Here is a 12,648-nt window from a genome sequence, read left to right on the forward strand (position 1 = left end):
CTTGTGAATTATTGGAGAATCCAACCTTTTAATGGTTATTCATTAGGGGTGGGTACATATCGCGATTTTTTATGGGATGATTTTAAAAATAGATTTTTCTCCCCTGAATTGATTTTATTTATATATATATATATATATATATATATATTTTTTTTTTTACCCTTGTCCTGTCCAGCATTATGGCAGCAGAATTGTAATCTGAATACCGTTTATGCTAAACACATTTGCTATGCCAAGGGAAGCTTTATCGATTATATTACGTCATATCCGTGTCCAGATAAACTTCATCAATTCATCACATTAAGTTATGTTAAAACTAGCCCACATTTGTGCTGTGTGGACATTTCAATTCATTTTGTAACTGTAAACTTTAAAAGATGCCTCTTTTTGTCTCAGTTGAAATAAATGTCAGCTGCTGGACTGACTGACACAGACTGATGTCCATCGTTTATGGGAACGACATTCATTCTAGAAGTGTAGATTCAACTTGTTTGTTTTTTTTAAGGAGAAGAAAATTGCAATTACTGATTATATCGAATCGCAATTATCAAGAATCGTGACCAAAGCTTATGGTCCCACCCCTATTATTCATTGAAGGAATGAAGGCGTCCACTGACTGCTGTTAAAATGTTCCATAAATCATTACCTTTGGGGATAAATCGTCTCTTCAGCTCTGTAACTGTTGGCAGTTAGAAATGCGTCCACGCAGCTTCTTATATTGTACTTAGAAGATGGAAAAACACTGTTTTTATTTATTCAAACACGAGTTTAATGACGTAAGCACAAGAGTTTGAGGTAAAGAGCGGATATAAATTTGATGAAAGCATTTGGGAATGAAAGCTTTCCTTCAGTTATTTAACTTTTAAATGTGAGAACGATATAAACTGATGTTTTTAACCGGACACTGCAGCCTGGTAAATGAAAATAGAAGCTCGCTGTGTTCAATATTCACATTTTTTCTGGGACAGGTGAGAGAAAACCGCCGCCAACGGGAGCACAAGAGACAAAAAGCACGATGAAAGAACAGGGACAAGAACCGACGGGTTTTAACTGTTTTCTCTGAGGTTTTTAAATCCCTGAAGGCCGAAGAAAACCCAAAATTCTGTATCATTTCTTGGATTTCTCATTTGGACATGAATAATGGGCGAAGGTGCGCTCCTTCCAGCAGTCATGTGACACGTCGTGACATCACGGCGAAAATGGGTGTTGAAACGAGTCAGCTGTTCGATAGGAAACAATAACAAACATGGCAATGTGTAGTTCGGTTCCCGAGGGTCGTTTTTGGTGGACAAAAAGACAATTTTGGAATACTACAGTGTATGACTTCGGCGATCGATTTGTGCGCACGCCTGTGGAACACGGAAGCTGAGAGAGGTAGGTGCGCTGTTTTTGAAATCTCAAAATGTATAATATCTGTGCTAGCTAATGGTATGGTTAGCCCCTGGGTTGAATTGTATTGCTACTGACTCCACGGCCAATTCGCTCAAGGTGGATAAGTGTGTTGTTTTTGGTCCATTATCAACTAAATGTTTATATGTCAGCCTAAAAGTTTTGCAGGCAGGGTTGTGAGAGAACTTCATCCACATTTAAAGCTTCCCTGTGTTCATCATAAGAGGCTGGAGGCTGAACAGTGAATAAACGTGCCAATAAAGCCCAAATAAGTAACTTATTAATCAAAAGTAAGAACACAGACGCCTGTGCTTCCACATGCTGACGTCACAACATGCGATATCTGGCTTAAAACCACACTCAGAGAGGAAACGCATGCACGGGACTATTAAATGGGATTCACTTGCTAACATGAAGGAAGAAGAGAAGAAAGAGAGAAGGGGGGGAACAGATGAGAAATAAATTAAAGGGACAGTTCGCCTCTTTTGACATGAAGCTGTATGACATCCCATATCAGCAACATCATTTATGAACATCTTCTTACCCCCTGCTGCGTCCTGTGAGCAGAGTTCCAGCCTCGTTTTGGCGTTGATGAAGGTAGTCCGGCTAGTTGGCTGGGGTTTAAAAAATAAAGCGTCTTGCTTCTCAAAACAATATGCGTTCAACAGAGTAATACATTTGCATCACAAAATGGTTCTCCAGGAAAAAGTCAGACCTCACAATCTCTTGGCCTTATAAGCCGCTTTCGGACTGTAGGAACCTTTGGCAGTTCTAATAACCTTTTAATCCGCGGGGCCGTTTTCTCCCGTGTTCGGACATACAGGAACTCGGGGCTTTCTCCCTTAGTTCCTATAACTATTTAGCTCCTTCTCTGAGGTCGGGTCTTTTCATGGTTCTATAGAACTAATCTAAGGGAGGTGTGTGGTGGTCGGTAGCTACGCCCCATGTCATGCTATCACGGCTGAAATGTCTCCTCATAGACACAGACACAACAGGCGGGTGTTTAATAAGTTAAACTTACACTTTGTCTCATTTGTCTGCAGCGCTCTGCTCTCCTTTCTTCCTTCATGAAATGAAAAAGTATCTCCTGACTCTCTCTGTGAGCTTTTCCAGCCTCGATATTAGACGCCTGATGTGATTGTCCATGATTAATATCACCATCATGCAGACCATAAACACAGTGGCCTCCCCGCTCTCCATATTAGCTTCTTGGTGGTGTTTTTTCTACTCTCCTTACTTTTACCGTTTTGTTTTGTGTTTGAATGTAGCGCTAAACGGCTAACGGCTAACACGTCACTGAAGCAGACGGCTGCGCGCGGCGCATCAGTCCCTATCAGGTCCCGACTCATGTGCGAATGCAGACTGAAACAGTTCCGCTGGGGAAGGATAGTTATCAGAACGAAATTCAAGGAGGGTAGTTCTGATAACTACTTTCTTAGAACGGTCTGTCCGAAAGCGGCTATTTTCTCTCCCTTCATATCACTGCCTGCTGTGCAGACCGAGCAGCAAACACCGTAACAGGCGCGGCTGTCGGCAGGCGGCAGCAGGCAGCGATACGAAGGGAGAGAAAATAGGGCCGAGCGATTGTGAGGTCTGACTTTTCCTGGAGAACGATTTTGTGATGCAAATGTATTACTCTGTTGAACGCATATTGTTTTGAGAAGCAAAACGCTTTATTTTTTAAACCCCAGCCAACTAGCCGGACTACCTTCATCAACACCAAAGCGAGGCTGGAACTCTGCTCACAGGACGCAGCAGGGGGTAAGAAGATGTTCAGAAATGATGTTCCTAATATGGGATGTCATACAGCTTCATGTCAAAAGAGGCGAACTATCCCTTTAAGGCAGGAAAAGGAGAGACAACCGGGAAACTGGGATAAATGAAAGAATCCTAGACTACAAGAATCCTTCAGAGGGAAAGCAGGAGCAGAGTAATGAGCAGCAGGCTGGATGGGATGAGCAGCCCTCCTCCGTCTGTTTTATTTCCTTTTAAGGTCGTGCAGTTGGAGCGTGCGGACGGTGAGTGGCAGCAGCGGCAGCCGGAACGAAGGCCACTCCCTCAGAGAGCAGAGAGCAGGCTGAGCTGCATGCAGCCGGGGGGCTGATGGAGGACGCCGTCAGGGCCGGAGATCCTCCCGTTCAGCTTCAATCCTTCGAGAGTAAAACCACACAAAAGGCTGCTGTGGCGGCGTAACGAACTCACCGTGTCCCACTTGGCGTTCATCTTCTCCTTCTCAAACTTGGCAAACTCGCGGCGGTCGTGGATGATCATGAGCAGCTTCCAAATGAGCAGCAGGGCGAGGCCGATCATCACGATGCCGGCGACCACACCCGCCACGATGGGGATGATGTCGGGGCCCGTCGGGCACTCTGAAACGGAGAAAAAAGGCGCCAACATCCGGTCAAACCCGTTGCTTTCTTTTATGAGAATAATCAAAAGCCACCGTTTCTAATTAGAAAATTCCCTGGAACAAATTATTGGAGCACTTGGCTACTGGAGGAACAGCACTGCTGCCACAATCCTGCCTAAACGTGTATATTGTGCGGTGTATACGTTTCATGATCAGAGGTGTACAGTAACGAAGTACAAATACTTCGTTACTGTACTTAAGTACACTTTTTAGCTATCTGTACTTTACTGCATTACTTATTTTTCTGCCTACTTCTGACTTCTATTCCTTACATTTTCAAAACAAACAGCCTCGTTACTCTTGGCTTCAGTTTAATGTTTATGTATTTCACGTCATGTGCGCCATCCACACCTAGTGAGAACGAGTGTAATTGGATGAATCATAACGTTTTTGTCTTGACTGTCAGCTATGACAAAGGGGGGAACGTGCGTGTGAATATCTTTTTTTCTTTGAATTTTTCAGGCAGTAAGACTTTTTTTGTTTTTTTGATGGGACGAACATGAATACCTCACGACCTACCTTTTGAATACTACCTCACGTGTAATTGAATTCCAATAAAGTTTGAGAAAGGACATGCTCCTTGAGTGACTTTGTCTTTGACAGGAATGGTTTTATGATTGTTGTCTTGGGCCACATGTAGAACTAATGAGTTTTTTTAATTTAAAAAAGGTTACTTTATACTCTAAGTATGTTTTGGAGCACATACTTTTTCACTTTTACTTGAGTAAAGAGTTTAAGTAGATACTTCAACTTTTACCAGAGTGTTTTTAAACTGCAGTATCTATACTTCTACTTAAGTAACAAATGTGTGTACTTTTGACACCACTGTTCATGATCCACTAAACTCTTCATTGTTCTTGCTTTTCTTTTCTGTCCTTTTGTGTTTTCTCTCTGTGATTATTCCCTCCTTTCACACTGACCATGAAGGCTAACTAGTCTAATTGTTGTTACTGTTGTTTTATTGATTTTACTTTCCTACGTTGTTGACATCAATCCGCCGAAGGGACTAAAAATGGAAATTAGCCGTTGCATATTTACATGTATATGTTCATTAATATGCATTGTCCCTGCTTTAAATAAATAAACTCAAACTCAAACTTCCTCTTTTTCTCTTCTGCCCTCGTGGGGCAAAAGACACATTTAGGCTTTTTTTTTTTTTTTTTTTAAGGGGTTAAAAACTCAAAAAACAGGGTATGTTTAAAGAGACATTTCCTATGAAAGCAGAGTTTTGTGTGAGAGTTTGTCTGGTTTTTGGTCCGGCGTACCCAGCTTCTCCACCACAACGACCTCCTTGGTGTCGTTCCTGACGGCGTAGGTGAAGTAGAACCAGCAGTCGTTGGCGTCCCGCTCCTTGCAGTGGCTCAGAGGGTAGCTCTGGTCTGTGGGCTGGGGCAGCTTATCACGATCGGACACCTTGATCAGCTTGAAGTAGTTGCAGTCGCTGTCGCACGTGTCCTTCTTATCGCCCGCCTGGAACACCCGACACTGCACACAATCCCTGAGGAGACACAGACGGCCCGCATCATTAAAAACAGCCCCATCCTTGTTGTGTCCCAGCAGCTCACTGCTCTTTGACTTTGGACTCTTACAAGCCAGGAGGATAATTGCATTATTGTGGAAAAGTATGGACACACCTTCTATTGTAGTGTGGACAAAAGAACTGATGTCCTGTCTCGCTTTGGAGAGACTAACATATATTGTAGAAAAGAAAAAGAATTTTGCTCACTTATGGAGACCTTATATGGACTTTCTGTAAACTCACAACCTTGAATTGTGATTAACTGTACAAGTTCTGCCATTTGTGCACTGCTGGGACCCTATTGGAATGTAATTTAGTTTTATCAATTATTATTTATCTACATTAGTATTATTTTGTTTGTTTTATTCCATGTTTATCTGTTTATTTATTTTTATTCTATGTTTATCTGTTTATTTATTTATTTTTATTATTCCCAGATGGGGATATAATGTTCATGCTTCAACCAAATCGATGAAAAATCATAATAAATTATTTTTTTAAAAATCCGCCTGTCAATCTCCTGCTCCATTCGTCCCTCACTCGTGAAGATACTTGAACTCCTCCACTCGAGGAAGGATCTCATTCCCGTTCCATCCTAGTTGGAACACACCTTCCGGTCCCCTTTTTTAAAGAGGGGGACCACCACCCCGATCTGCCAGTCCAGAGGCCCCCGATGTCCACGCGATGCTGCAGAGGCGTGTCAACCAAGACAGCCCCACAACATCCAGAGCCTTGAGGAACTCAGGACGGACCTCATCCACCCCCGGGGCCACCGAGGAGTTTTTTTGACCACCTCGGCAACCTCAGCCCCAGAAATGGGAGGCCCCACGTCCGAGGTCCCCAACTCTGCTTCCTCATCGGAAGGCGTGTCGGTAGGATTGAGGAGGCCCTCGGCCTTGAAGTATTCCCCCCACCGACTCACGACGTCCCTATTTGAGGTCAGCGGAGCCCCGCCCTCACCATACACGGTGTTGACGGTGCACCGCTTCCCCCCCGAGCCGCCGGATGGTGGACCAGAAACTCCTCGAGGCCGTCCGGAAGTCATTCTCCATAGCCTCCCCGAACTCCTCCCAAGCCCGAGTGTTTGCCTCAGCAACCGCCTCACGAGCGGCGTCCTGGTGCACATGTGGACCCCCTTATGCCTGAACATGGTGTTCGTTATGGACAGTCCGTGACGAGCACAGAAGTCCAACAACAAAACACCACTCTGATTCAGATCGGGGGGGCCGTTCCTCCCAATCACGCCCCTCCAGGTCTCACTGTCATTGCCCACGTGAGCATTGAAGTCCCCCAGCAGGACGAGGGAGTCTCCCGGAGGAGCACTCTCCAGTGCCTCCTCCAGGGACTCCAAAAAGGGTGGGTACTCTGAACTGCCGTTCGGTGCATAAGCACAAACATCAGTCAGGACCCGTCCCCCCACCCTAAGGCGGAGGGAGGCTACCCTCTCGTCCAACGGGGTAAACCCCAATGTACAGGCGCACAGCCGGGGGGCAATAAGTATGCCCACACCTGCTCTACGCCTCTCACCGCGGGCAACTCCAGAGTGGAAGAGAGTCCAACCCCTCTCGAGGATGCTGGTTCCGGAGCCCAAGCCATGCGTCGAAGTGAGTCCGACTATATCTAGCCGGAACACCTCCCAGCAGAGAGGTGACGTTCCACGTCCCAAGAGCCAGCTTCAGTAGCCGAGGATCAGACCGCCAAGGTCCCTGCCTTCGGCTGCCGCCCAGTTCACATTGCACCCGACCCCCTTGGCCCCTCCCACGGGTGGGGAGCCCGTTGGAAGGGGGACCCACGTCATATCTTCGGGCCGTGCCCGACCGAGCCCCATGGGCACAGACCCGGCTGGGCACCACCCCTGGACCTGGCTCAAGGGGGAGGCCCCGGTGACCCACGTCCGGGAAAAGAGAAACGTTGTCCAATATTATTTATCATCATAGGGGGTTTCTATGAGCTGTTCTTTGTCTGGTCCCTCATCTAGGATCTGTTTGCCTTGGGTGACCCTATCAGGGGCTTAAAGCCCCGGGCAACATAGCTCCCACACTCATTGGGGCACGCAACCCCCCCCCACCACAGTAAGGTTACAGGTCATGGAAGTGTTATAATGAATACAAAATGTGAAGCATTTTCTGACTCTGAAGTAGCCTGGCTGACGCGTCCACATCTCGATGAGATGGTGGTCTGGGAACTAGGTGTGCATTTTCTCGTATTTGAGGCGTGGTTTACGAATGCCTAGAGCCGTTTATTGGGCGCTACGAATGTCTATCAAATGGCGTCTGGTTCTTCCAATGCTGCTTTGCGCGCGATTCATAGCCAATTGTATCACTTATACCAGATGACGTATGTAGAGCGACAGAAATTCGACGAGGACGAAGGCAATGAAGTCTTTCAACGCCAAACGTTGCTCTTTGCGTTCTAAGCTACTTAAAACACTTGCTAAGGCTGCATCGAACGGTAACGTTGTGTCCGCTGCCATGTTGGATTAACACTCTACAAGCTTCGGTGTCGGGCATAGACGTCGTCATCGTCTCACTGCCCCCACCCCCCACCCCCCACCCCCCCCCCATGGGAATTCCCAGCTCAACGTGTCACGCAGCCTCCGAACCTCCAGATTTTATTTTAAATTTCGGACTCACTTGTGCTCTGCGCAGACGCCGGGGCAGGTGGGGCAGAGCTCGCAGGTCGGGCCTTGGAATTTGGAGTCGGTACATTTGCAGGTGCCACAATCGCAGATCCCGCGGCCGTTACAGATCTGCCCGTTCTTGGCGAGGCAGCTGGAGCTGTCCAGCGAGCAGTCGCAGGCGCTGCCCGTGTAGTTGGCGTCGCAGATGCATTGCCTGCATTCGCACCGCCCGTGTCCTGGTGGAGCAGAGACAAGCGTTAGCACAGAACCGGCGCCACCTCCGCGCTTCGACCCCGGCGTCCTCCTTCGGGCCTCACCTCCGCACAGCTTGTTGTTGGAGCGGTCGCAGTTGAAGTTGTCGCACTCGCAGTACTTGCCGCTGTAGACCTCGGCGGGGTTATCCCGCTTCTTGCACTCGCAGGTCCCGCAGACGCAGTCACCGTTGTTGCTACAGATATCTGTGCCGTTGTCTTTCCGGCAGTTGGCGTCCAGGTCCTCGGTGCGGACTTCGTCTTTGCTGCACTCGCAGAGCCGGCCGATACGGCCATCGTTACACCTGAAGCACGACACAAAGGTGAGACGTCTCAGTCAATGCAGAAATAACTTTTTATTCACTAAACAATAGGGGTGGGTATTGGCAAAGAAGTCACGATTCGATTTGAATCACGATGCATCACGATCCTTGAATTATTGCGATGCATTGCGATATTTTCACTGAACATACTTAAAAAAAAGATACAGCCATTACCAGTGGCTGACTGGCTGTGTATGATCTGGATAGTGTCTTCAATTGGTACATAACTCAAAGCAAATCAATTCATAACTGTATTTATTGAAACAACTTTTGGAGGTATTGCCATTAAAACAAATATTACTGGACACACTCATCACAAAAAGTGCATAGGATTGATAAAACTTAAAATAACAAAAAGCCCCAAAAAAAGTATAAATAAATAAATAAATAAATCGATACTTGGCATCAAGAATCGATGCAGTAGATCGCGAAAATTAGAATCGCGATGCATCGTCATGACGATTATATTTCACACCCCTACTAAACAATGTGACATAAGAGGCCGGACACCAAACATCCGACTCATGCCCACATATTTCGGCCCGTGGCACATCGTCCTCACTTACTTGCAGGCGCCACACTCGAAGGTCCCGTTGCCATTGTTACACAGCAAGCTGTTGGCCTTTCCGTCTGCGGCGCACTGACAGTCGCAGATGAAGTTCAGAACCACCACCACCTCCTCATTGAAGCCCAGCGGTTTAATCGTGATGACCTCAGGCTTCCCGTGCGAAGGACACTTCTGGGACTCGACGGAAATCTCAAAAAACACCTGCGAACCGGATGAGTTTACAGGGTCAGTGAACAAACAAAAGGTGCCTCTAAGCTCACCGTCACACACAATTTAAGATTATCAGCTCGTCGTGTGTTTGATCAACAGCTTCAGAGCGTCCAAGGCTCCTCGTTACCTCATCTCCGATGGAGATGTTGGAGCACTTCCTGCCGTTCTCCCCTGTTCCCACCACATTATTCTTACAGATGGACTTGTAGGAGATAGAGATTCCCTCTGGCAGTTTGCCGTTATCCAGGATGACCTCAGACGACAAAGACTGCCGAGAAGTAAAACAAAAAGAAATCGCATTCGTTTAGCTGATCATTTTATCTAAGATTTAAGATAGTAAAAGACCTCCTCCAGATGCGTTTTTAGGAAATTTTTCAGGGTCGTCCTACACAATTCGACAACTAAGAACACCAGGACCTGAAATAAGCCCCAAATGCATTTATTTATTTATTCATTTATCCATCAGACATCTTATGAAAAGCCAAGAGGAAGAATGTGCGAGTGTGTTCGGTGCTTCAAACTTCATCCTGACATGTGGGGAGCAGGGCGGCAAAAAATGTTCAAAGTTGGAAACTTTTCATGAGATTTAACGGGAATTTAAAGGAAATTAACGGAATAAACTGAATATTTTCTAAATTAAAAGGTAGGGAACTTAAATATAGTTGGTCAAAAATATATGGTAGCATAAAACAATCAGATGTGATGAAACTAAAGATGACATGAAGTCAAGTAAATTTTGATAACATCATGAGGTAGATAAAGTTTAACGAGCAGCGATTAAATCTCAGGCTGTGTTCGATACCACATACTACTCCTACTACTCATACTAACTTTTTGAGTTAGTATGCGAGTTTGAGTAAGCGAGAAGTTCCCGGATGCATACTAGATTCTCTGAAATGTTGGGTATGCATCATGAGGTTACTACTCATAATCAAACTACCCAAGATGCAACGTAACGTGACGTCGTCGATCGTCATTTCCTGTCAAAACGGCAGTTTCAAGCTAGCTACAACGAGGGTAGCTTCACTTCCTGTTTTCAAAACAAAAGCACCAATTGTATCGTAATGGCTTTCCCTATGATAAAGGCAACGAGTATTTTATTTTGTGAAAATAACCGGAAGTGCGTTGCTCACTGCGGCTAGCTTTAGTAGCGCCGAATTCGTGGGAACAAAATTGTAAACAGCCGGTATTTTGTCAGGTTTTCAACACGTTGGGGATCTAAACGACTACTTTCTCACCTGAAAATGTTTCAAATGTTGCTAAAGTTTACAGAGTTTAGAGCTTAAGAGAAATCAGCTTCAGGCCGGCTGATTTCTGCGCGGGCAGGAGCGAAATGCATTGTGGGTAAACGCTCTGCATACTGTCTGATCGATGAGTATGCAGAATGCAAGTATGTAGTATGCGGTTTCGAACACAGCCTAAATGTTTTCATACAGAAGCGATCTAACTGGTAAACCAGATATGCTAAATGTAAGCTAGCTAGCTTATCTCGGTGCTGGCTGCCTCAGATGTGATGCTGCTTCTTCCGCTTCCTGTTTTATACGACATCAGCAGACTGTCATCTGATCCGATGTGTGGAGTAATATTTACAAAACCTGAACCGAAGTTCCCATGGAAACATTCTCGGGAAATTTCGGCCCCATTGCAACCCTAATGGGTACGAAGCCACGTCGTCGTCGTCTATCTGTGTCCAACAAGCAACCCGCTGTCGCTTCACCGGCTGAGTGGAAGTCAAAGGGCTAAAAATGTTGTTTGAGTCGACTAAACAAAGGATCGTGTAGACATTCATCTCTTCAAAGTGTTAAATTTATGATGAGGACTGATGTGGTTCAGCAGTGACCTCACTCTTCTCGTCATGAAAGGCATTTCATGCAGGAAACGATTCATAATCATAATTCAAGCACTTTCTACCTATTCGCCCGGGTCGACTTACATTGTAGGCGTCAATGATGAGTTTGATCACGTTGCTGGAGTTGGAGGACAGAGTGCCGACGGCCGACTTGGGAATAAGATTTTTCAGCTCCTGTAAGAGAAACAAAAATCCATCAACACGTTTGATCCGAGCGGCTTAACTTGGAGACGTGTCACGTGAACATTAAAGAGGGCGGACCTTGTAAACGGGCTGGAACTCCTCAGTTATAGCAAAGATCGTCTGGATGTTGTGGTCACTCAGTTTCTGAACCAGATGAGCGATGGAGGGATAGTCCTGTCGAAGCAAGCACAGAAATGTTCAGAAAACGGCTCGCTCGGTCAACTCTCCCCAGATTAAAGGAATAATCCGGTGTAAAATTCACTTTAGATCAGTTTACGGGATGATTGGGAGTACATACGTTGAGTTGACATCAAAATCATGTCATTCGGATGTGTTTTGAGAATTTCAATTTGACCGTTTTTAGCCAAAAGTCGTTAGCCTGGAAGTGAGGGGGGCAAATCATGTCACCGCTACAAAACGCTATTTTTATACCTCTTCTACAGCTCCAAATAACATAACACTTACGTGGTAGTGAGTAGAGGGTCCCTAAAGCCAAACCGAAGTGTCCCGAGGTCTTCATGTGGTCGGATAGAGAGTCCAGAATGAATTAATCAAGCCAGTACCTGCTCTCAATCAGAGCTCTTCCGTCAACAGGAGGCTACCTCACGCGAGACATCACGTCACGTGACAACCTGTTAGTAAGCTAGGCTTTGCTGTTGCATACAACTTCATTTCACTTTCGAAAGAAATACTGGACTATGTTTGTAAAAAGAACGGCAACGAAATTGTGAATTTCCAGAGCGAGTTACTCCACACTCGGCAATTAACTACGGACTCACGTGACGTGATGTCTCGCGTGAGGTAACCTCCTGTTGACGGAAGAGGCTCTGATTGAGAGCAGGTACTGGCTTGATTAAATTAATTCTGGACTCTATGAAGACCTCGGGACACTTCGGTTTGGCTTTAGGGACCCTCTACTCACTACCACGCATGTGTTATGTTGTTTGGAGCTGTAGAAGAGGTATAAAAATAGCGTTTTGTAGCGGCGAAACGATATGTCCCTCTCACTTCCAGGCTAACGACTTTTGGCTAAAAACGGTCAAATCGAAATTCTCAAACACATCATGATTTTGATGTCAACTCAACGTATGTACTCCCAATCATCCCGTAAATTGATCTAAAGTGCATTTTACTCCAGATTATCCCTTTAAGTAAACAAAGAACACATACGTAGTAGTGGCTCATGGTGTACATGTTGTTCTCCAGGTGGCACTTCCCGTCATTGGGCAGGACGATGCCTCCCAGTTTGCCGTCTCCCGCGAAGTGGAAACCGGCGTCGGTGGAGAACACGAGCAGACGGGTCACGTTCCTCCAGCCGATTTGTTT

General features: G+C 45.9%; 1 protein-coding gene across 1 annotated transcript in view; it reads right to left on the reverse strand.

Annotated features, from left to right (window-relative positions):
* LOC142398637 (integrin beta-1-like) overlaps positions 1 to 12,648 on the reverse strand; it is a 31,843-nt gene that overhangs the window by 2,147 nt on the left and 17,048 nt on the right. Inside the window, exons 7-15 of the mRNA XM_075482715.1 lie at positions 12,493 to 12,648; positions 11,401 to 11,496; positions 11,224 to 11,313; positions 9,418 to 9,558; positions 9,079 to 9,281; positions 8,256 to 8,494; positions 7,952 to 8,174; positions 5,065 to 5,297; positions 3,592 to 3,758 (exon numbers count right to left, since the gene is read on the reverse strand). Of these exons, the coding sequence (XP_075338830.1) occupies positions 3,592 to 3,758; positions 5,065 to 5,297; positions 7,952 to 8,174; positions 8,256 to 8,494; positions 9,079 to 9,281; positions 9,418 to 9,558; positions 11,224 to 11,313; positions 11,401 to 11,496; positions 12,493 to 12,648 (1,548 nt within the window). The remainder of the gene's footprint in view (positions 1 to 3,591; positions 3,759 to 5,064; positions 5,298 to 7,951; positions 8,175 to 8,255; positions 8,495 to 9,078; positions 9,282 to 9,417; positions 9,559 to 11,223; positions 11,314 to 11,400; positions 11,497 to 12,492) is intronic.

Source organism: Odontesthes bonariensis, chromosome 14 (genome assembly GCF_027942865.1).
Source record: "Odontesthes bonariensis isolate fOdoBon6 chromosome 14, fOdoBon6.hap1, whole genome shotgun sequence".
Classification (NCBI taxonomy): Eukaryota; Metazoa; Chordata; class Actinopteri; order Atheriniformes; family Atherinopsidae; genus Odontesthes; species Odontesthes bonariensis.